We start from the raw sequence: 26,667 nt of genomic DNA, 5'->3' as shown, positions 1-26,667 counted from the left end.
GTTTAGAACCCCTCAAGCCCTATAGATTATGGAGTGATTGCCTGGTATTTGAGGCCACCTCTATTTTTTGAGAAATAATGGATCACAAAGAAGGGAAAATCAAGGGGTAAACAGAGATAAGGAAACTTTAGGCCTACCTTTTTTCCTAAAGTACCAAGACATTAAAAAGGAAAGATTTAGAGACCAGAGACAGAGATTTTTGGAATTAAATTGTATCTTTGCTCTATCCCCCCTAGCTAATGATGCTCAACCTCCAGGGTACAAGTGAGATGTCATTTTCTCCAGGAAGTCTTCCTTGACCTTCAAGTCTTAGTTAAGTGTTCCCCTTCTATGCTTCCAAAGAAACCATTGCTGCCCCATGATATTATGCAAAACATGTAATTATATGTAAGGACCATGAGTTCTTGAAGACAGGGTCCATTTCTGTCTTATCCATTATCACATCCCAACATACAGCATAGAGCACAATAAATATTTGCTGTATGAAATAATGACTAGATGAATGGAAGAATTGAATGAATAAATGGTCTACTTTGGAGAAATATTAATCTTTGCCTAAGCAGTAATATTAATGAGTTAGAGACCCTTATCAGGAGATTCTGAATCCAACAGGAGATTTCAACCAGCAAAAAAGTAGGTGGGGGAGAATGGACATTATCAGAAGAGGTCACAAAGACAATAAATGCTATAGTTATCTGATGGGTACAGAAGAATGAGTCAAACAAACTGAAAAGCAGACCCCCCCCCAATATGTTATCCTATAGGAAAAAATCATAATTATGATTCTAAATCATAAAGAAAATATAAATTGGGCTTTAGAAGATTTGGAAGTAGGATATATATGGTATATATGTGATTGATTTTTACCTCAAAAAGTCCTCCACCCAATATTTTAGTGTTTAAAATAAAGATTTTAGTAATCAAACAATATAGTAATGGCATAAAAAGAGGCACAGGGATGAATGGAATAGAATAGAGAGCACAGGAATAGTCCCACACATACATGGTCAATTAATTACAACAAAGGAGCTAGAAATATAAAATGGGGAAGGGATAGGTTCTTCAATAAGTGGCGATGGGAAAATTAGACAGCCACATGCAAAATACAAAACTGGACCACTGTCTTAAAACTCAACTTAAAATGGATTACAGACTTGAATCTAAGACTTTGAACTGTAAGATTCCTAGAAGAAAACATGTGGTGTAAGCTCCTTGACATTGGTCTTGGTGATATTCCTTTTGGATTTGACACCAATAGCAAAAATAAACAAGTGGGACTACATCAAACTAAGAAGTTCTGTACAGCAAAGGAAACCATCAAAAAAGGGGAAAGCAATCTATGGAATGGGAGAAAATATTTGCAAATCATATATCAGATAAGGGATTAATACCCAAAATATATAAAGAACTTATGTAACTCAGCTAAAGCCACCAAACAATTTTATTTTAAAAATGGGCAGAGGAACTGAATAGGCAGTTTTTTAAAGAAGATATCCCAATAGCCAGCAGGTACATTAAAAGATGCTTAACATCACTAATCATCAGGGAAATGCAAATCAAAAACACAATGAAATATCACCCCATACATGTTAGGATAGCTATTATCAAAAAGGTAAGAAATAAGTGTTGGTGAGGATGTGATTAAAAAGGGAACACTTACACATTGTTGGTTGGAATGCATAATTGTGCAGCCACTATGGAAACCAGTATGGAATTTCCTCAAAAAATTAAAATTAGAACTACAATTAAATTAGAACTAAAATTAAATTCTACTTCTGGGTATTTATCTGAGGGAAACCAAAGCACTATTTTGAAACTATATCTGCACCTCCATGTTCATTAATGTGTTATTTACAATAGACAAGACATGAACTCAACCTAAGTTTTCATCAACAAATAATGGAAAATGTCATATATATATGTACATAATTCATCCATAAAAAATAAGGAAATCTTGCCATTTGAAGACACCTTGGATGAATCTTGAGGGAATTATGTTTAAGTGATATAAGTCAGATAGAAAAGACAAATACTCACATGTGGAATCTAGAACACCTGACCTAATAGATGCAGAGAACACTCTGATGGCTGCCAGAAGTAGGGAATGGTGGGCATATGAAATGTGGGTAGGTGATCAAACTGTAAAAACTTACAGTTATAAGACAATAAGTCTGGAGATGTAGTGTACAGCATGGTAACTATAAACAAAAATAATTTCAGTTGTTGGGAAAATTATTTTTATACCCCACCTTGTTCCCTATCAAAGTCTAGTTGTGTGGTATTACTGTTAGGCAACCCCTGGTTTCCACCTATAGTGTGTTCAAGAATTTCATTGGTGACTTGGTTGTTCTGAATGAAAAATACATTTTTTCCATATCAATCTAATTACTTGCAATATTTGCCTTTGTAAACCAAGAAAAAATACAATTAAGCCAAAAGGATATCTGATCTATAGAGGGAACCAGAAGTGCTTTAAAACTCCCAGCAACAGACAAAAAAAAAAAAAAAAAAAAAGTTCCCGTCGTGGCTCAGAGGTTAACAAATTCTCTCTCTGAGGCTAACGAATCAGAGGTTAGGAACCATGAGGTTGTGGGTTTGATCCCTGGCCTTGCTCAGTGGGTTAAGGATCTGGCGTTGCTGTGAGCTGTAGTGAAGGTCGAAGACCCGGCTTGGATCCCAAGCAGCTACAACTCCGATCTGACCCCTCACCTGGGAACCTCCATGTGCCGTGGGTGTGGCCCTAGAAAACACACACATAAAATACATAAATAAAATAAAATAAATAAAACTCCCAGCAACTTATCAAATCTAGTAATCCTGTCCATGGGAAAAATTGGCCTCTTTTTGAGTTCTATATTAGACACAAAGTATATAGCAACCAGTGTATCTTTAGTAACAGGATATGGAATTATTTATTGCCCATTTCAGGCTGAGTGATGGAAGCAAGGAGTTTCATTGGACCGTGAGTGTTGTGTAGGCCCTGGCTTTGGGGTTTGCTTGAACATGGAAAAACAGTTGGTAGGGGATGGGTGAGGGTTCAGTGGGAGCTTGTCTTCTCAGGTGGTAAAACAGTCTACATCTAAAAGCAACAAAAAGAGTGAAAGCTTTGATAGTAGGAAGGGAGGTGAGGCAAAGCTGGAGCCAATGTTCCTAATAAAAAGATGTCTCTTTATTACATCATTTAGAATGTATTAATTTTTGTATTAAGTTAACTTAGTCTTTAGCGGAAATTTCTTATTTCTAATAAAACTCAATTTATGGCTTATGATTTTATTAATGTTTATAGAAGCTTAAATCCAAATAATTAGCCTTGCCAAGAACATTTTCTTCATATTGATTTTCCCACAGAATATCTCACTTTTTCATAGCTAGGATTTCCAACATCTGTGAAAATCGATAGTGTGTCATCCTTAATTATACCAATCCCTGATTTTAAGTTAGAAATATGTAGAGGAAAATTTAACAGTGTTAATTTATGGCATGTAACTGTCTCTCAACCTATACCATCTCCATTCAATCCATCATGTACTACTCTCAGGTTAATCTCTCAAATGTGTTCCTATTATATGCTCATTGCTACCTCTTAAAGGTACTCTATCATTCAGTCCCGTCTCAACCATCAAACCTTATCTCCCACTAAGGCTGGACAAGAATTCTGCACTTTTAGTGGATTCCTCGCTATTCCATGAACATACCTACCACTTCAATTTCTTACGCTCCAGTTTAGCAGATATTGATTGCTTATCTTTACCCTTCTCCCCTCAATCCCACTTGTTCTTTAGTGCTCAAGTTTCATAATGCCTGCTCATTACTCTTGCATATATGTTCGTTCTCCTTTAGTCTTTGTACCATTAGCATTTAGTTATTTAGAATTATAATGATTCCTAATTATTTATAATATAAACTCTGTTGCTTCAACCCTATTGGATGTTTCTTGTTATATAAAAATTGTTTTCAATGTTAGACATCAAATTGTGCCTAAATAATTTATTTTAATTTTGATTCTCTCCTTTGAATAATTAAGATAGATTTTTTTTTAAAGTATGTTCATGTTGCTCTGGAATTTCAAAGATCTTCACATCCTACTAATTTCAAATGGGCTGGCAATCCAAGAGTCAAGCTCTAACATATTTTTAGCATAAATTTTACCCAAAGTATTTTGGGTTTAACTTTTTTTAAAAAAAAAGTCGTCCAAAAGTGAGGAAATATCCCCTCCATCATAACGAAATGAATTATCATGGCATGGCCTGAAAAGTTCATTAGATGACTTCACTTGCATTTGTGCTTATTGTAGTGCATACCGATCACCGCAGCTCTTTGATTCAAATATACGAGAGAATTTGTCAATGGGGCATACATAAATCTATTCCAAAGATTTTAATGAATATGCTTGATATCCCAAGTAGCCTGACCATTGCTAAATCAGTACATTTGCCTTCTTGGAGTTTCTGCCTCCCGTACTTGTAATGTATTGGGATTTAAATAGATGCAGAATGTTGCCTTCAGGATGGATTAACAATGGGATCCTGCTGTGTAGCACTGGGAACTCTGTCTAGTCAACTATGATGGAACACGTAATGTGAGAAAAAAAGAATGTGTACATGTATGTGTAACTGGGTCACCATGCTGTACAATAGAAAAAAAATATATAAATAAATGATTTAAAAATAAATAAATAAAAATGAAGAGGACCACCTGCTAATAGAAAAAATAAAAAATAAAATAAAAAAATAAAACAGGAGCCCAGGTCTGCATTGTCAATTCTACTATCATTTAGTTTAAAACTAGAAACTTTAGAGAAGCTGTGCAATATCCTTAGATAGGGTATTAAAAAAGGGAAATCTTACATGGCTAGTATAAGGCTGAGAAAGGGAATTTTTGTTTAAACTTTTAAAGAGCTTAGATTCAGAATTATCAACATTTAGGCATTTTATATTTGAAATGACTACCATTCTTTCCAATGAGAGCCAACTACTTTTACACCTGACTTTCTGTTTATATCTTATAATTTAGCTGCTCGTATACTTCAAGAGAGTTGAATCAGGTGAAATTTTTTTAATGTCCTAATTTGTTTTATTTATTTTATTTTATTTTTTTTTTGCTTTCTAGGGCCACACCTGCGGCATATGGATGTTCCAAGGCTAGGGGTCGGGTCGAATCCAAGCTACAGCTGCTGGCCAACAGGACAGCCACAGCAATGCGGGATCCAAGCCGTGTCTGCAACCCACACCACAGCTCACAGCAATGCCGGATCCCCAACCCCTTGAACAAGGCCAGAGATGGAACCCACATCCTTATGGATACTGGTCAGATTTGTTTCTGCTGAGCCACGACGGTAACTCCTCTAAATATGATTTTGATAATTTATTGACAAAGTAAAACAGATGTGTTTTGTGTGTATATAATTGATGCATGCACAACATGCACGCACATGAGTGCAAAGAGGGAATGAATATATGATGATTCATTTTCCATTACCTGTAACACAATCTCACAGATTTCTATCATTTTAAATGAGTCACTAACTATGTGTGTGATTGGTGGTGGTTTTCCTTCAAGTTCAAGTTGCAAATTTTTGGTTCAATATCAGTTTTGAGGTTTCTAATACTGAGAGTTGTATAACATAAAAGTAGCTCCTTGAAATTATAATTGTTCATATAATAATTGTATGCTTACCTTTGAAATACTAGACAATTGATGGTTTTCAAAGACCCTCCCACTCGTTCCCTAATCTAACACTCTATTATAAGTTATTTTTATTTTTATTTATTTATTTATTTATTTTGTCTTTTTAGGGCTGCACCCACAGCATATGGAGGTTCCAAGGCTAGGGTTGAATCAGAGCTGTAGCTGCTGGTCTATGCCAGAGGCACAGCAATGCTGGATCCAAGCCATGTCTGTGACCTACACCACAGCTCATAGCAATGCCAAATCCTTAACCCACTGAGCAAGGCCAGGGATCAAACCCACAACCTGGTCAGATTCCTTTCCACTATGGCACGATGGGAGCTCCCCTAAATTATTTTTAGAACACTGTCCTCAGAGACATTTTTCCCTGAGTAAAAAGGCACAATGTTGGTGTTGGTGGTGGAGGGTGTCACAACAAAATCTTTTGGGATTCATTTATATACATATAGGTTAGTTGGGAAAAGTGATAACAACTGGACCCCCTAAAAGATCAGGTGCTCTAAAAAATTTGTGAAGACACTCTTATACTAGGATTGTAATTATAGATGAAGGTACTGTGAGTATGTGAGGAAGGGAGAACAGTTGTGTTCTCTCACCATTAGTCTACAAGCAGTGAACTTGAGGAAGTCAGAGTTCCTGAAGTTTGTATGAGACCCATTCAGCTCCTCTAGCCACAGTCTCAGGATGAACGTAAACTGTATGTTCTCCAAAGAAAGTGCAAGAGGAATGATGTAACACTGATATCCTCCCAACCCTACAAGAAGGTTTATACCTGAGAAAGAATTGATATATAGTGAAAACCACTGCCCTGCAATTAAGGAATTCCTATCCTATACCCAACTTCTTTCCTCAAGGTTAAGGTTCTTATATTGTTGGAGGAGGAACGAAGTGGTGGGGAGGAGAATGTGGAAGGGTGGTCAAGGGTTTGCATTGAAATGACAAGCAATGCTATCTCAGGAAACGTGGAGGTGCAGGGTAGGTTTCACTCCTGATACTTTCTTGGCTGTTCAGTCACTCCAGATGGGCCAGTTAACTGGGATCCAAGTAACCAGATGATTCCTATAGTTGCTCCACTTCCCAGTAAATCTAAGTCATTTCCCTGACCCAAAATGAAATCACCCCCATTGATATTAGGCCAGTGTGACTGAACCACAGACAGTATTGGGCGCCTGGACACCTGAGAGTTGGGCAGCTAATGGCCCATACTTCATCTGGTCAGTACATTAAGTTTTAAATTATGACTATTTGGTATCCTGCTTATTGTGTTATGGTGAGTAGAGGGTGTACTACCAATATAGAACTGTTTAACCAACCAAAAATCCTTTAAGAATCTTTCTCCTTTAGAGCAGAGGAATAACTTTAGTCTTCTCAGTACTCTTAAAAATTCTAGGAGTTACTGCCATGGCTCAGCGGGTTAAGGACCCAATGTCTCTGTGAGGCCGATGGTTTGGTTCCTGGCTTAGTTCAGTGGGTTAAGGATCTGGCATTGCCATGAGCTGTGGTGTAGGTCACAGCTGCAGCTCCAATTTGACCCCTGGCCCAGGAACTTCCATATGCCACAGGTATGGCCATAAAAAGAAAAAAAAATTTCCATAAACAATGATGATAGTGAAGAGGTGATGATGAGAGGAAATATTTGGGTAAATAAGCAACCTGGTTCCCAAGTAGAAGCCTACCATCTTTGGCTGACCAGCTAGAAACACTGTGGGATACAAAGTACCTTTTACAAGAAAGGATGAGGAGTGGATGTGACTATGCACTATGATTACTTCAATAATTACATTTGGTAATTTGAAAATAAAAACTCAGTTCAATTGACAAAGTCAAAATGTTTTTATTTTACTGAAGTTTAGCAAGTACATTTTTAACAAAGAAGGTGTACTTTAACTTAATATATGGTATAACAGAGAAACTATACATATGTTTCTAGTCTCTAACACACTACTGCATTTTTTTCCTTAAAAGACAAAAAGTGAAGCTGAAGTCAGCATAGAAAAGCATCAAATATGGTCAAGTTACTTTAGCCATTAGGGTTTAGCTCATATTCTTAAACTGATCAATCTAATGCAAAAACAAAGTTTACATCACTTTTAAAATGTACACACGTTCATTTTTTAAAAATGTAATATAGATTGAGTAGCTGATTCAGTAAATAAAACTATGCTGATAAACACAATTGAAATTACTCCATGTTGAACAGTTTCAGAGATAAACTGGAATCACAAGCATCTTCATTTATGTAAAGCCAGCGAGGACCTTTCAGGCTGAATAAAACAGTTGTGCCATTGCTAAACAGTAATAGTTACCTCCTTAAAAAAAAAGAAAACGAGTTAGTTTTTCTGAGGAATAATTCTAATACGTGCTTTAAACTACTAAATTTCTATCTTTAGGAACTTAAATGATCTGATGTAATAGGCCTTGATTTAATATTGGTAGAATTAAAAATTTCTTAACATGTCTATATGTTAAGGTGTCAGTTTTCAAACATCCTTCAAGTTGCATGCTACAGCTTCTATTCTTTTTTCCATAGCACTGCAGGCATCAAAGACTGAGAAGACTCTTTTTCTTTTTTATAAACTATGATGTCTATAGTTATATACATTAATTTTCCTTTTGTACAGAATGCTATGCTTAAAATCCCTATAGTTTACCAAAACAGGGAAAAAGGAATGTCTAGTTATGATCTAAGGTGATGACAGCTTTGGTGAAACATTTCATTTCCTCTACCTAGGTTAACTTGAGGCTGTGCATACTGCATGAAGGGAGACAAGTTCTGAATATTATTTTAACCATAGTATTTAGTCAAACATATCTATTTAAATGTTGGTAATCAAAAGAATCCATACCATTCTAGAGTTAGAAAAGATTTGATGGTTTGGGTAAAAGTTATAGCTGGAAACAATTTTCAAAAAATAACTCTACCTCTTTTCTTCTAAACTTTTTCTTTTCCATGGCCATGGCTTATAGCCCGAGTCTCTTTCCAGGTACCTCATAAAAATTGGCATTGGATGACAAAAGCAGAACAAGGAAAGAAAGTATGGATGATCAGTACCAATCCGTCACGCAGGCTTAAGAAACACTTGAAGTCCATGTTTGTGAGTCAAATGTATCATCTTCACGTATGAAGGAGAGTATATTATCAGTGTTGGACTGATATGCCTAGTCTAAAATGTTTTCTCAGTCTAGCCAAGGCTTAGCATTGTCAGGAGGAAATGTATACTCTTTTAATGTATAAAATCCTTAAAATATATATCCTTTCTGTTTTGGAGGTATTGTGGTGAGTCAATTGAATTTCCTCAGAACCAAAAATAAAAATGTGTCAAGGTAGTAGAAGAATAAAAGAATGTGGTTCTATGTTAGACCACTTAGAAGGTCAGATTTCATTAGAAGACAACCAGGCATTTTGCCTAATAGCCAACCTGAATTTATCCAGGGAAGAAGAAAACGAAAGCTCGGATTTTTAGAAACTGTCTAGTAGTCTGTCACCCCAGAGGATTGCTCAGAATCCTTTGTGGTATCCAAGAATATTTATTCTGATAAAGTTCAACAGATTGGTGCTCAACTTTCCAGTCTACCTCATTCTCTGTATACACAGCCTAAATGTCAAAGGAATGCTCGTCAGTATCAAATGGCAGACATTCATTTTATCGGAACTGAAATTTATACAATATAATTAAAACTTAAATCATGCAATACAAATTGTGAACATTACCAGTTTGAAAGCAATGGCAAATAAAATAGTATCCTGTTTTGTTTTTGTTTTTTTAAAAAAGTACATAAAACAGTAACAAATGGCAAAAGTGATCGCCATTTGTCCTTTAGAAAAATGTAGTTTATGAAAACAATCTCCCTCCTCTATTATGTTTAATTTTTGTCTTTATTAAAAAAGACAAATATATTTGCCCACACCCTTCATTAAATGTGCTGGTTTATAAGGCCTATCAGGAACTATTTCCATAGCAGTTCAAAAATCCAAAGAAAAACTAGGCCAGCAGAAGACAGTATTAATATGAATCAATTTTTCTACTTAGAACACAGTAAGTTGAGATTTAATAGTAAAAAACTTTTACTCCTAATTTAGAGGATAGTAGTAAAATAGACTCTTGTGTAGCATGCTGTATAATGTTGACACAAATTTTGTTACCCTTTTACATATGCCAATATTGAGTGATCATAAGGAGCCAATATGACCTGCTAACGGACACTGATCCTTGGAGCAGTGTCAAAGTTTGCCACATTTCAATTTCAAAATGCATTTCAGCTATAATATGAGTGATTCATCATTTAGTAGTAGCTGTCAAAATAAACTCCTAGATAAAACAAAAACATCTGGAACCATAAACAGAGGAGAGCAGTAGCTGAATTTTAATCCAAACCCTGGCATGCTCACTTCATTAGGAACAGGAAACAGCTAATTAGTAATTGAATGTTTTATGTTTTTAAGAGGGTTTGTACTTGAGCTCCAAACAGAGATGATCTAATATGCGTTCTGGATGTAAACAAGATTAAATATCAGGAAGAGCAATGAACAAAGCCTCTCCAGAGGAATGTTAGGGAGCTTGGGAACTTACAAGGAGTGACACACACTGACATTTGGGGAGAGCTGACAGAGTTTATTGCTTTAAGATTTATCAAATGAGTAAAAGGGGGAATTTGATACACACAAATGTGCCCATTTTAAAAATAAAATCAAATTCTCATACAGTCCTTTGCTTAGCACAACACTGCCTGACATGGGCATACCCCATGGCACAGGAGTCTGGTGTGTCCTCCTCCAAGCAGCAGGAGATCAGCCTCTGCTGATCAGTTATCTTTAAAGGGTCACACCTGGCTGTTCCAAACTCATGTAACTGTGAGACTTGCCCTCTGTGGTATATATCTGAAGCTTTTGGAAAAGAAAAAGCTAAAATCAGGTGTCATAAAGAAGGCAGATATGTGGAAAAGAGCCAGAAGAAAATGCATGAGGATTCCTTATAATTCAACCAAAATCAATGAAACATATCTATTTGTAAAAAAATACTAGCTTATTTTTAAGTAACTTAATTTGAAAATGCTGTTCAATTCCCCTATAGTTCAATATATACTGTTTGACTATAAATAATGAGATATTTCTGGATGTTACTTTTTAAAGTCACACTTCTTTGTTACTCAATTCAAATATTTGACATTTGGGAGTTCCCGTCGTGGTGCAGCAGAAACGAATCCGACTAGGAACCATGAGGTTGTGGGTTCGATCCCTGGCCTTGCTCAGTGGGTTAAGAATCCAGCGTTTCCATGAGCTGTGGTGTAGCTCACAGATACAGCTTGGATCTGGTGTTGCTGTAGCTGTGGTGTAGGCCGGCGGCTACAGCTCCAACTAGACCCCTAGCCTGGGAACCTCCATATGCCACAGGTGCGGCCCTAAAAAAGAACAAAAAGACAAAAAAAATTGGCATTAATAAAATCCTAAAGAATTCATTTGCCTCAGTCCTTCTCCATGACTTATTTCTAATTTGGCACTATTTCACCAAATTAGGTTAAAGCAACATATCTACTCTACACAAGTAGATCTTCTACAGTATGTAGAGAGCACCAGAAGCCTTAGAAAAAATTCCTTCAGAGCATGGAATGGCCACAACGTCACACTGATATGGATTAATGTAATATTTTAAAATGTGTAAAGTTGGTGGCCATTCCAGCAGAAATTTCATGTATTGCCACAGGGAATTGAGTATTGGAGAATGGATAAAAACTCAGTTGGACTTTTGTGTAGGATAAGCGATGCTTCTGTCACATCACAACTTAATTCTAGGGAAGATATAAAAATAACTTAATGGATTAGTTTTTGCTTGGTGTAAAGAGGGCACTTTAGGAGGGGAATTAATTTTTTGATCACTAGACTACAATTTAACACATTGGAATACTGCTGTATTAGATTCTTAGGAGGCATGAAATGATGATAGGTATTTGCCACCAGCCTTTGGCCAGGTCTCCATTAAGTAAACAGTTAAAAATATTTGAGGCCATTTCCTGGACAATTCAAGCCCAATGACCCATTTGGTTCTAATCACTGGAACATCTTAGCATCTGACCATGTTTAGACTAGAGCGTGAGAAATGGAAAATATCCACAATGTGACTGACCCATCATATCTGCCTTTCTCCCTTTCTTTTGTCTACAGTTTGCTTGTTGATAGCTTAATAAAGAGGAAACAGGATTGGTGAAGGGAGGAGAGCAAAAAAGAATAGAAGGGGTATTTTTAGTAGCATGTGTCTGTGTTTTTATCATTGTCTTCTTTACAGATAAGGAATGTGCTAGTAGAAAGGTATTAAATGACTTGCTCCACCATCAACAGATCAAAGGAAGTGGTAAAAGCAAAGTTGTGCTAAAATTTACAAACTAGAGCCCTCTGTATTTTCTTTTCTTATAGAACACTACAAGCAACATGTTTCTTTTAGAAAGGTAATCCCCAAAGCAGTGATAACAAATATTGATCATTTGCACAAATGAATTATCTCCTTACTTTAATTCCTATAATCCCAGGTCAACCAGATATAAAACTATTTCATAGTAATCACAGCTTAAAGTGTGTTGTCTGAACTTTTATTTCTGTCACACTATTTAGAAATAGCATTTTCCACGTCTTAGAAATGCTGCCACCTACTTACCCCACTAGGATGCTCTGCGGATTAACGTGATAATGTTTATGAAGCACTATGAACTCCATGGAAGAAAGGGGTTATAGAAGTGTAAAGTATCATGTTCAATCATTATTATGATTATCCCCCAGACACTTGTGAAGCCCATTTTCTAATACATTTTTCCTGTACGTGCAAGGTTCTAATTTTCAGTAATGAACAAATAGTAATTGAAGGTTCCATGTTTTAAGAATTTGAGTATGAATTTCAAAGAATTACAACACTAGATTAGCAGGTAACTGCTACAGCACCCTATTCGTGCCTATGATCGGTTGGAGTTCCGGCATCAGTGTTCAGGCTGCACAGAAAAAACAATAAAACCTGGTCAAAATTTCATTGCAACAAAGAAAATCCAAAACCTACTCAATGAACATCAGTAAAAACTACAAACTGGCTTTACATTATTTTAAAATGTGCTATATATGTTCAAGATTTGAATATATCTGGGTGCAATAAATACATTACTTTATTAGGCTCATCCCTTAATTCATTGACGTAAGCATCCTTCTATTAAAAATGAAATTATACAAAGGTGAGCAAAAACTGTAGATTTACAGTAATTTAAAGCTTAATTTTATTCTCGGGGGTGATATTGACAATATAAAAATGGTGTAAATGATATTCCCTAAATCTAAAATATGCTTATGAGCCCCTTGTGCATGTTCTACGTTTTTCAACTTGCAGTGAAATGCATGACTAACTTAACAAGCAAGGCACTTAAAAAGGTTTTTTTTCCCCTCTTCACAGTCTAAAACACAAGTAAAGATCTACACTATTTTCTCTGAATCAAAATCTTTGTTAATGTTTGCAATGTCCTTTCAGGATGAAATTTCCTTCCCTGACAGGATGGTTATTTAAAAGTAACCTGTTGTTATTTGCTTTTTAAAAACTAACAAGAAACATGTTTATAATGTCTTTGAGAGTTTGCATTTATGTTCAGAAAAATTTATTTTTCATACCCATGGATCATGTTTTCTTCTAAGTGTTTCTTCACCACCTATTCACATATATAAGCAAGGGCATTTCCTTAAGAACTACTAGGTTTCAATACAGGCATACTTTGAGCTATCAAACCTTTCTTTTGGGGTAACTAACTTATTGGTGAACAAATTTCAATATTTTATAAATGATTTCTCCCATTAAGTATTAGGTTTTATGTTTTCTTTAAGTTCCTTAATTAGTGATGTGTTTCTAATTTTCAAATTGGCATTATGTTATTTGGCACTAAATAAGATCATACCTAAAAGGTCATATTTTCTTAACCTTAATAAGAAAAAGAAAATAATGTACTGGTTAATGCTCTGCTTAGGTTCAATGCAAATTAAATATGCAGTTAATTTTATGAACTCTACTTCAATTGAGGAAACATGTCCAGAATGTGATGTTCTCAAATAAAATAAGCAACATTAGTGAGGTTGGCTTGAGGTCCAGTTAGATATTACAGTAATATAAATATGGTGCTTCTAATCTAAGAGTTGGAAAAGTAGACCATTACAAGATGGGGGCAGATAATAAATAAAATAGTATAGCATTTGATTCCTCTTTGTCTAGAGAAAAGCATTTAATTTAGAGTCATTCTTCAGAAGGATCTAGTGCTTATTTTTATGATGTGGCATTTTTTTCTGAAAATGGAGATTTATTGAAAATAATAACCACTAGGCCTTATTAGCCCTAAAAAATTTCTGACTTAATACTTGAATCAAAACAAAGAACAGTATACGTTGTCTTTTTTTTTTTTTTTTTGCAAATGGTATCATAATGGAATATCAACCTCTCTCACTCTCATTTACCTAACTTTGTTTTTGTGAATTCACTCTTTACTATACCCTTTTCTCCTTTATTTAGAAGAGGAAGAACTAGGACTGAGGAAACTGCAATCACAGAGCAGTCACTCAAATAAGCCAGCATACAGATTTAATCATGAACATGCTTCAAACAAAATAAAATTAAAAAGAAAAAAATAAAAAAGAGTCATCAAAACCATAAAATGTGGGCAAGGGATGTTAGGAAGTAAATAACCCTTTTTGTTTGTATGTATGTCTCTCTTCTTAATTTTAATATAGTAATGAAGTGTTTGAACTTACAGGACCATCAGGCTAAAACACACAATTATGGGAAGGGGTTAGCATACTTAAAAAACAGGGCAACCACAAGCCAAAACCAAATATTGCATTTGCAAAAAATGAAAAAAAAATACACTCAAGCAGATAATAACAGGAGACCATCCAACCAAAAAAAAAAAAAGAAAGGAAGAATGGAGAACCATAGAATCAACTGGAACACGAGGTTCAAATGGCAATAACTAATCATCTATCAATTATCATCTTAAATGTCAATGGGCTGAATGCCCCAATCAAAAGACACAGAGTGGCTGAGTGGATAAAAAGGCAAAAACCTTCAACATGCTGCCTACAAGAAACTCACCTTAGGACAAAAGATACATATAGATTGAAAGTGAAAGGGTGGGGAAAAATATTTCACACCAATAGACATGACAGAAAAGCAGGAGTTGCAACACTCATATCAGACAAAATAGACTTTAAAACAAAAGACATAAAGAAAGACAAAGAAGGACACTACTTAATGATTAAGGGATCCATCCAAGGAGAGGATGTTACTATCATCAACATATATGCCCCAAATATAGGAGCACCCAGATACATACAACAAATATTAACAGACATAAAGGGAGATATTGATGAGAATACAATCATAGTAGGAGACCTTAATACCCCCCTCACATCAATGGACAGATCCTCTAGACAGAAAACCAATAAAGCAACAGAGATCCTAAAGGAAACAATAGAAAAGTTAGACTTAATTGATCTCTTCAGGACACTACATCCAAAAAAAGCAGAATACACATTCTTCTCAAATGCTCATGGAACATTCTCAAGAATCGACCACATATTGGGACACAAAGCGAATCTCAATAAATTGAGGAGCGTAGAAATTATCTCAAGTATCTTCTCTGACCACAATGCCATGAAATTAGAAATCAACCATGGGAAAAGCAAAGAGAAAAAACCTACTCCATGGAGACTAAACAACATGCTACTAAAAAACCAATGGGTCAATGAGGAAATCAAGAAGGAAATTAAAAACTACCTTGAAACAAATGATAATGAAGACACAACCTCTCAAATTCTATGGGATGCTGCGAAAGCAGTGCTCAGAGGGAAATTTATAGCAATACAGGCCTTTCTCAAAAAAGAAGAAAGATCCCAAATTGAAAACTTAACCCTCTACCTAAACGAATTAGAAAAAGAAGAACAAAAAAAGTCCTAAAGTCAGCAGAAGGAAGGAAATTATAAAGATCAAAGAAGACATCAATAAAATAGAGACTCAAAAAACAATAGAGAAAATTAATAAAACCAAGAGCTGGTTCTTTGAAAAGGTCAACAAAATTGACAACCCCTGGCCAGACTCACTAAAAAGAGGAGAGAAAGAACCCAAATAACCAATATTATAAATGAGAAAGGAGAAATCACAACGGATACAGCAGAAACACAAAAAACCATAAGGGAATACTATGAACAACTATACGGCAACAAGTTTGACAATCTGGAAGAAATGGACAATTTTCTAGAATCTTACAGCCTGCCAAAACTGAATCAAGCAGAAACAGACCAACTGAACAGACCGATCACTAGAAATGAAATTGTACAGGTCATAAAATCACTCCCTACAAATAAAAGTCCAGGACCACAAGGCTTCACAGGTGAATTCTATCAAACATATAAACAGGAATTGGTGCCCATCCTCCTTAAACTCTTTCAAAAGGTTGAAGAAGAAGGAATACTCCCAAAGACATTCTATGAGGCCACCATCACCCTCATTCCAAAACCAGACAGAGATACCACCAAAAAAGAAAACTATCGCCCAATATCATTGATGAATATAGATGCAAAAATTCTCAACAAAATCTTAGCCAACCGAATCCAACAACATACCAAAAACATTATACACCATGACCAGGTTGGGTTCATCCCAGGTTCACAAGGATGCTTCAACATACGCAAATCCATCAGCATCATACACCACATTAACAAAAGAAAAGTCAAAAATCATATGATCATCTCAATAGACGCAGAAAAAGCATTTGACAAAGTCCAACATCCATTCATGATCAAGACCCTCGCCAAAGTGGGTATAGAGGGAACATTCCTGAATATCATCAAAGCCATTTATGATAAACCCACAGCAAATAGAATACTCCATGGGGAAAATCTGAAAGCCTTCTCCCTCAAATCTGGAACAAGACAGGGATGCCCACTCTCACCACTGCTCTTCAACATAGTTTTGGAAGTCCTGGCCACAGCAATTAGACAAACAAAAGAAATCAAAGGCATCCATATAGGAAGAGAAGAGATCAAACTGTCACTGTATGCAGATGACATGATACTATACCTAGAAAACCCTAAGGACTCAACCCCAAAACTCCTTGAACTGATTAATAAATTCAGCAAAGTGGCAGGATATAAGATTAACATTCAGAAGTCAGTGGCATTTCTGTATACCAGCAATGAAATATTAGAAAAGGAATACAAAAATACGATACCTTTTAAAATTGCACCTCACAAAATCAAATACCTCGGAATACACCTGACCAAGGAGGTAAAGGACCTATATGCCGAGAACTATAAAACTTTGATCAAAGAAATCAAAGAAGATGTAAAGAAATGGAAAGATATTCCATGTTCCTGGACTGGAAAAATCAATATTGTGAAAATGGCCATCCTACCCAAAGCAATCTACAGATTCAATGCAATCCCTATCAAATTACCCAGGACATTTTTCACAGAACTAGAACAAACAATCCAAACATTTATATGGAACAACAAAAGACCCAGAATCGCCACAGCAATCCTGAGAAACAAAAACCAAGCAGGAGGCATAACTCTCCCAGACTTCAAGAAATACTACAGAGCCACAGTCATCAAAACAGTGTGGTACTGGTACCAAAACAGACAGACAGACCAATGGAACAGAATAGAGAATCCGGAAATAAACCCTGACACCTATGGTCAATTAATCTTTGACAAGGGAGGCAAGAGCATAAAATGGGAAAAAGAAGGTCTATTCAGCAAGCATTGCTGGGAAACCTGGACAGCTGCATGCAAAGCAATGAAACTAGAACACACCCTCACACCATGCACAAAAATAAACTCCAAATGGCTGAAAGACTTAAATATACGACAGGACACCATCAAACTCCTAGAAGAAAACATAGGCAAAACACTCTCTGACATCAACCTCATGAATATTTTCTCTGGTCAGACTCCCAAAGCAATAGAAATTAGAGCAAAAATAAACCCATGGGACCTCATCAAACTGAAAAGCTTTTGCACAGCAAAGGAAACCCAAAAGAAAACAAAAAGACAACTTCCAGAATGGGAGAAAATAGGTTCAAATGATGCAATTGACAAGGGCTTAATCTCTAGAATATATAAGCAACTTATACAACTCAACAGCAAAAAAACCAATCAATCAATGGAAAAATGGGCAAAAGACCTGAATAGACATTTCTCCAAAGAAGATATACAGATGGCCAACAAACACATGAAAAAGTGCTCAACATCGCTGATTATGAGAGAAATGCAAATCAAAACTACCATGAGATACCACCTCACACCAGTCAGAATGGCCATCATTCATAAATCCACAAATAGCAAGTGCTGGAGGGGCTGTGGAGAAAAGGGAACCCTCCTGCACTGCTGGTGGGAATGTAAACTGGTACAGCCACTATGGAGAACAGTTTGGAGATACCTTAGAAATCTATACATAGAACTTCCATATGACCCTGCAATCCCACTCTTGGGCATCTATCCGGACAAAGCTCTACTTAAAAGAGACACATGCACCCGCATGTTCATTGCAGCACTATTCACAATAGCCAGGACATGGAAACAATCCAAATGTCCATCGACAGATGATTGGATTCGGAAGAAGTGGTGTATAAACACAATGGAATACTACTCAGCCATAAAAAAGAATGACATAATGCCATTTGCAGCAACATGGATGGAACTAGAGACTCTCATCCTGAGTGAAATGAGCCATAACGATGAAGACAAATACCATATGATATCACTTATAACTGGAATCTAATATCCAGCACAAATGAACATCTCCTCAGAAAAGAAAATCATGGACTTGGAGAAGAGACTTGTGGCTGCCTGATGGGAGGGGGAGGGAGTGGGAGGGATCGGGAGCTTGGGCTTATCAGACAACTTAGAATAGATTTACAAGGAGATCCTGCTGAATAGCATTGAGAACTATGTCTAGATACTCATGTTGCAACAGAACAAAGGGTGGGGGAAAAATGTAATTGTAATGTATGCATGTAAGGATAACCTGACCCCCTTGCTGTACAGTGGGAAAATAAAAAAAAAAAAAATGTTGCTGCTTTAGAGACAGATGCTATGATCTTCTCTGTGGGGTGTATGCTGCAGCCCTTTGCCCACTCTATTTTGGCAGTTGCAGTAGAGTTTCTCTGGGTAATGAAAGTTTCCCACTATCAAAGGAAATATTTAACAGGAAAGAGGACCCACTTCCTTCAGTACTTCTAGTCTCTGACATGCTATGTATTTCTACTTCATAAAAGGACATTTCTACTTTACAATGGTAATATTAGAGTGCCTATGTACATCTTCCAACACAGTATAATACATCAAAAGGGAAGGAAATTAATGGTTATGAAGGTAGGACAAGAAGTAGTGTATAGAAACCCTAGAGAAAGATATAGAGCACAATTTGATGGAAGTTAGTAGAAAAGACTATATACTCTCCATTTAATTATTCTTGTCTTATCACATACATGGAAATAAATCATAAATATTTTTGCTTTTCCAGTCCCGTTACTTACTCCTACCATCACTTTCATTGCTATTTCACCAAATTCTGCAATTAACAATTTAGCCCCATGGTAACTGTTTTTAATAAATATTGGCATGGCAACTTAAATTTTTTGGAGGAATGTTGTTCTAAGTTACTGAATGAGCAGCAAATAGAAAAGACAATGAGGTGTTAAGGGTCAAGGAAGGATAGACACTATTCAAACTGATTTTGAGAGAATGAATAAGAATATACATATTCATGTACGTTTCACAGTATAAATAAACATTAAAGTTCTATATTATAAATATTTGTATATTCAATTACATTGTAAAATATGTGTGCTTTTTAACATAGAGATATTAAAATTGTGTCCACTGCTTTTAGAGTCAAATAACACTTTATCCACTTTGCTTTTATTTCTTCAGTGGCATCGTCACCAAATATTGCATAGATGAGATCAAGGATTGTATGTATATATTAGAATGGTCAGTTTATACTCTTTGAATAAGCTACCACATTTTTTTTCTAAACAAAAATGGTTAAGAGAGAAAAAATAGGTTTAATAGGTTTATCTTCTACATCAACTTTTTCTTTACCTTTTATGTGTAGGTTAGATTTAATATCCACTTCTGTTGTGTGAGTATTAAAAATAATGGAAAATTATTTAAGATTTCACCATATTTATGGAAAAATATCAGATAAAAATATATTCCAGTTTTAAATCATTTTGTGTCATTGTCAAGCATGTAGGCAAAAAAGCAAATGTAAAAAATTATTCACAGAGATTGACATTCCACTTACAAAAGCAGTTCCTAGTTTTGTTTTGTTTTTTTCTCCAAACAAATGCAGTGGCAGAAATGAAACAGGAACAATGTGTCACGGTGTCTTTGTACTTTATGATGTTATCTCCTCTGAACTTTTTATTATTTTATTTTGTACTAGAAAGTTCATAATGAAGGCTGTTGTGTTTTCTAAAATTTAGGAGACATATTCTGGGTTCATTTTATCTATTATTATTATTAAAATGATGATGTCGATTTTCACAAATTTAAGAAACATGTACTGTACCAGTAGCCCCTAACAATGAAATATAATCATACAAAAGTTAACTAAAGTATAAACATGCAAAAGGGGAAGTCTCCCTGCGATCATAAAATGATGTTATTTTCTGTTCAGCAGTTCATGTTACTGCTGTTCATGCTAATTAATTAAAGGAGTTGTTGCTGTAATGTGCAAACAGGGAATCTGAGAAACTGATAGGGCTTTTAGGTCTCCAAGTGAAGTTAAGTCAATCTGGGCGCAGGCAATCAAATGTAATGAAATCACTTGTCAGTGCTAAGCTTGCAAAAACCGTGAAGTTTGACTAGGGAGTAAAAGGATTATAATTAGATTTCCAATAGGATAATAACTAAATGGCAGAATGCAGTAAAGAGAAAATATTACTTTGTTAGCTAATAGTACTGCTGTTCGGTTTTAGTTTTTATCAGTGCACTTGTAGTTGTGCTAATTTAATTTGCTTTTATCAGCAAAAATGCACTACATAAATGGTACTTGAATGTCATTTGCAAAAATCATTAATCTGAAGGTACATTTAATGACACTTGGTATGTTTATTTTAGTGAAACCAAGATTGGTTGATAAGATGGTTGATGTACTGTTTTGCCATCCCCAAACTAAGTTATGGTAATCTGGTTGGGAGGATATTACTGTATATCCTTCACCTCCCCCAGTAGTGAACACAGCTATCAGAGTGGGTGTGTATTCATTTTTTGATCACCTTAAAGTATTCAGGAGGTGTTGTTATCTTGGACTGCTAAAACATAAGGGATACAGAAATCCTTCTATCAGAAGGTAGTCTATTCATATACCTTGTCTGTCAAACAACATTCAAAGCATAAAAGACAAAATCACTAAATGGAAGAGATTTAGAATACATATAAGAATCCTGGTACATGGGCAATTTGTACTAAGATCCATGTGGAAATTATCATAAAACTATATATGACTTTATTACTTCTAATGATGGCCAAGCAACTTTCGTATTTTTTAAGCTCTCTTAAGGGAATGTCACAATGGAACTAATTGATTTTCAAAGAAAGAGCACTAAGTGAATGATAGATTTCTATCCAGCAGAGCTATTGACAATGGAAGAGAAAAGACTTTTCTGATGCTGGAATTGTTTGTTGTGATGGAGATGAGTTGCGGAAATGGTGTTAGATTGGCATGAATATATTGACCCTCATAAACAATGCTAGGAAGTAATCTTCCAAGCTAAATAAATGAGGGAAGTGAAAAAGAGCGAAGTGAAAAAGATGAAAACAGTATCAAAATAAGTCACAAAGGAAAAGAATGATAACACACAAGAGTAAAATCATTAGGCAGAAAGGAATAATAATGGCTAAACTTGCATTTTCTTTTTTCGAGCATTATATATTTTCCCAAGTTCATAGATACAAATGAGTAATCATTCAATTCTGAGCATCTTTAAAAAAAGTAGTATTATTGGGATTTTTTGGTAATTATTTGCATTGATTGATTTGGTAAACTATATTTAAGATTAGTTCTGATAATATTTTCAGGAACCTATTCCCCTGGCTAAAAGAATAAATCAGTTTTTGCTCATAAAATAATTTCTTTAGACATTAAATTGTGATTCCATTGTCATAGTAACACAAAGCATTCACTCCAGTTTTTCATAAATTGATGATAGGAACTTTATCATTTACCACGTTTAAATGCTCCACTAATAAGAGAGTTGAGAATATGTATTTTTATATTTTTACCGCATTTATCAAGAATACTATTTAACATAACCTAAAAGGCAGATGTTCAATAAGAATTATTAACCCACCATATTTTACCATATATTGCAAATGCTAGACAATTTAATTTGTAATTTAAAAAAATAGATAAAAGTTAATTCCCTTGCTTTAGAATATGTTTCATCGCAATCCTTTTAAAAGTATATCTAATTCTCTCATGTTTAGCCAGAAAAAACTAGGAAAGCTTATTAAAAATATGTTCACTGAAAATAAGTATTGTGTCTTTCTGTAATCACAAGTTAATGTTCAAAAGCCATTCTTTGCAGACTTCATTAACATAAAAAAATTGTGCCAAATGGAGAATGAATCTACCTTTTGCTTACATAACCTAACTGACCTCCCACAAAAAAGTTATCTGTTGTTGCCAGTGAAATAACTTTAGGACAGTTCAAAATTTTATATTTATCTTAGAGTTAAGAAAGATGTTACTACTAAAGGGATTATATATTTATATATAATATATATATATATTTATATATATACACACACGCACACATATATTAAAAAAACAGCAATGAATTGGGAGTATAGAATAAAAAGGATAATAAAGATACAACTCACTAATGGTATATTAGGTTTACCTCCTACAATTCCAAAGCTGACCTTACATCCCACTCAAAGGAGGGCCCAAATCAAGCTCAATGCTCCTTAAAGACTGGGTCTATATTTGTGTGTCAAAGATTCAGAAGGGTTCAAATACTTCAGGATTGTTCAACCCTACCTTGGCTCTAGTGGTTGCCCATAACTAGTGGGGCTCTATAAACTTCACTGTGGGGAATTGATTGGATAAACACTGGGTCCCATCCAAATTGGCTGTGCTCACACAGACACAGCCTTTAAGTTGAGGGAAGAAATTATGTAAGCAAATAAGGGATAAGAAACAGCAAAAGCTTTACGTGAATGAGCTAAACATGCATTCTTTCACATCTAGTAAAGTTAATGCATTGGCTAGGTCCAGCTACATCAGAATCAGGTATTACCAGAAGATGCATGAATTCTGACACCCCTGCTTTTGTAAAGATGATGCACAAAGCTATATGAATGCGGGTGGTCAAATTTTCTGAAGTTGCCATATAAAATGATAATGAATTCACATGGATCTTTTGGTCACATCCAGTTCTACTGCATTCACGTAGATACCGTCATTACACAGTGGAAAGGCAATGATAAGTTAAACTTCCAGCAAGCAATCTATCTATGGTTGTTTTCCTTTTTGAAAGTTAGGAAACTGTTTTCTCATGGAGTTGCCTTTTCCTTTTTATTAGCGTGAGACACAAATGTGAAAATAGATGTAATCTGCATACAGAGGGCTAGAAAACTGCATTAGAAAGACACGAAAAACTCTAGCGGTTAAATTCAGTTTTTACTTTTAGGTGTGTTTGCACCCCCAATGAGACTCATTGATTTGATTTGGCTTTTTTTTTAACTATTAAATATTTTTAAAATATTTTAAAGGATCTAAGCAATTATAAGAATCTTGCAAATTATGAATGACAGGTCCTGGTCTTATTTCATATTTAGCTGGTTTCTAAAAGTAATCTAAAATTAGCATCGGAACTTAAATGCTGATAAAATGTTGCCTAGCACACTTTGCAAATATTGATCGGTCATGTTATTGTACCTGTGGTTTTTACAAACAGTAGAGTAGTGAGGTTTAAAAAACATATTATTGTACCATTTTGAAAGGTAAATTATACTCACGGTTTACATTTTTTAGAATATGCCTAATACAAAAATGTACATCCTTTTAACAGCAAACATAAGAGAAATTTGCTCACAATGTATATGTAAAATTATCAGTCCCTAAATACATAATCTCAAAAAACACAGCAGATTTCTTTCTCTATTATGAAGAAAAGTTAAACTTTTTTTTTTTTTTTGGCATTTCTAGGGCTGCGCCTGTGGCATATGGAGGTTCTCAGGCTAGGGGTCTAATTAGATTTGTAGCCACTGGCCTACTCCAGAGCCACAGCAACATGGGGTCCAAGCTTCGTCTGTGATCTATACCACAGCTCACCACAACGTCGGATCCTTAACCCACTGAGAGAGTCCAGGGATCGAACCCGCAACCTCATGGTTCCAAGTCGGATTCATTAACCGCTGCACCACGACAGGAACTCTAAACTTTTTATTTTACTTACATGAAAAGTATCAACATATGAGCTCATCCCCATCCCACCTTCAGGGGTCATACATTAAATAGTTATTGTACCTTGCATAGCAGTACTATCATGAGGAGTTCCATTGTTTTCTATTTCAATATCTGGAATCCCAGTATCTGAAAAAAGTAACATTCAAGATTAAGGTACAATTTTTTTTTCCTGATTCCATTTAAAGTGAAAACTCTCAGTTGGCCAGTGCTTTGGTTCTATAGATAACACGAGGTCTTGGGTGGCATTTTTTGTTTTCTGTATGTCAATATGTTTTTAATGGTAGGAAAATTATTTTAAACCATAGCTGAATTCTACAATTGGACATATATTTCCAGGTTTATAGGAAATACTCCTTCATTCATTTTACTCTGTAAAGATAAATCTCAAGAAAATAATCTGCCCATAAAAATCCCCTCAGACTATCAGGTATCATGTCTTGACTGAGGAATAAGAAAGAGGTGAATATAACTGCATAAGTGGAAGTGTCCCACTCTTCTGGTATATTTTCCATGTGTAAAATGTGATAGATGATGAGATTATTTCTATGCTAAGCGCACATGTAACCAAAACATAGGTTATGGCTTGTGGATTTTATGTAGTACTGTCTCAAGGGACTAAGATATATGAATTGTTTTGAAAAAGCTTGAGAAAAAGAAATGAGGGGATGGGTTTTTATTTTCAATTTTATTTTCAATTTTAAATATGAAGTGTGATTATCTAAAAGTTATTCACATATCCAAAAGTTATTCACATTATCTAAAAGGACACATTAAAATGGCCATTCCAGTATATACACATTTGTTTGTGTAATGTGATAACAGATGCTAGTGTATCATCCAATGCCATCAAGGATTAATGTGAGAATGAAATGATTTGACTACGAGCTACCCATCATGCTGTAGAAACAGCTGCTTTCCCTTTATATTAGAAAACTCTGGAGCTAGAGTGGAATTCACATATGGGTGGATTTCACATATGGGTGAATTTCAAAGACATTTAAAAACCTGTCAAACCTTCCCAGAATTACAAATTCAGGGCCTCAGATAATAATATTGCACAGAGCCTTCGTGTCATTGCTGGCTCCCACTGTCTAAGATGTTCGTTCCACTGTATGAGGTATTGATGTATTATTATTATTTACATTCTCTCTGCTGCGTCTCCATGAGGCATGGCTGTCATAAGCTGATAATCTAGCTGTGTATTTCTATTGATTGTGAGGACTACTATGATCCAAGACAGAGTAAAAAGGGCACTGAACTTTTGGAAAGGTAAGAATACAACTGAACATTTGTAAAATTCTCTATTCACTCTTAGTATAGGATGCTGAAGCAACCCCTTTTGGTTCATGTGTGTGTTGTATATGTATGAAGCATGTGTACATGTGTGTATAAAGTCCTTGTTATACATCAGTTAAATATACTAGCTGTTGATGTACTATGAAAGAACTTGAATATTCTATGAAATGAAATGATGTTATGGGTTTTCATAATTTAAAATGGAATCAGAAAATTGTAGAATTAAGAGATTTCAGGACAGAAGCACTTTCTCCTGGGAGCTCCAGGAATTTACTTAGAACATTCTTTGTCAACCAGACACTCTTTAAGTGTGCACTCTACATCGAAGGAATCAGCACTCTAAAGATCATTAAATTAAAGTACACCAAACATCAGCATATTTTAACATGAATGTACCTGAAAGGCTAACATTTTAGGTCTTGGGGGGGTTATCAGTATTACTTATTTTACTGCAAAAGTCAGCAGGATTTCTTGTTATTCCTAGGCTATCTATATCTCCCAGAATATGGATTATTTTGACAGATTTAATTAATGACCTAAAGCACTTGGCCTCCAATTGATTTTTTAATTATTCCTGGGCAAGGTTTTTCTCTCGTTCTCCCTCCTTCCATCCCTCCTTCCTTCCTTCTTTCCTCCTTTCCTTCCTTCTTTCCCTTCCTTTCCCTTCCCTTCCCCTACACCCTCTCTCTATATATACATATATCCTTTGTGTACCTTGAGTGTAAAGATCCATTCAGACATTACCTTTCAACATCCTCAGTCCACTGTCACCAGTAGTGGCTTGCTTAAGTGCTTGCTCCACTTGCTCCCTGCGTTTTGATTCAAATTCCAAAGCTTCTTGTAGTTTTCTCTTTGCTTTTTTCTCCTTCTTCAGGCGCTTTTGCATGGTACCTAAAATGTGAAAGGGGATATTTTTCAAAGTCTTGGTTACTAAAAAAAGGTTGCTGAACTATAAACCATAGGTACAGATTCGGAGAGAGATATAAATGTATGAGTCAGCATATGATTAGCTTCTTTTGATTCCAATTATCATTAGACCCAACCAAAGAGTAGTCAGTCCTACAACCAACTTCTTTCTGTTTTCAGCTCTCCAGTAAGCTCTATACACATGCATTTGTATGGTGGTTGTGGTAGTGGTGGAAAATTGTTTTCTACTTTGACTACTTGCATTTAATGATATGAAATAGTTTAT

General features: G+C 35.3%; 1 protein-coding gene across 9 annotated transcripts in view; it reads right to left on the bottom strand.

The window, feature by feature from the left end:
* Positions 1-7,502: 7,502 nt before the first annotated feature.
* Positions 7,503-26,667, bottom strand: part of DACH2 (dachshund family transcription factor 2) — a 571,191-nt gene continuing 552,026 nt past the window's right edge. For 6 of the 9 annotated variants that reach the window (XM_021079680.2, XM_021079681.2, XM_021079682.2 and 3 more), the window contains 3 exons: positions 26,220-26,366; positions 24,240-24,305; positions 7,503-12,663 (listed from right to left, as the gene is read on the bottom strand). In XM_021079680.2, the coding sequence (XP_020935339.1) occupies positions 12,659-12,663; positions 24,240-24,305; positions 26,220-26,366 (218 nt within the window). In that variant the 3' untranslated portion in view covers positions 7,503-12,658. The remainder of the gene's footprint in view (positions 12,664-24,239; positions 24,306-26,219; positions 26,367-26,667) is intronic. The other 3 variants (XR_014834871.1, XR_014834872.1, XR_014834873.1) reach the window with 2 other exon arrangements.

Source organism: Sus scrofa, chromosome X, assembly GCF_054392235.1.
Source record: "Sus scrofa isolate SSC_HxYL_T2T_F1_AM1 chromosome X, Sscrofa_HxYL_maternal_Yorkshire_Landrace_v2.0, whole genome shotgun sequence".
In the NCBI taxonomy this organism is placed as follows: domain Eukaryota; kingdom Metazoa; phylum Chordata; class Mammalia; order Artiodactyla; family Suidae; genus Sus; species Sus scrofa.
This window is presented reverse-complemented; position numbering and strand designations above follow the sequence as displayed.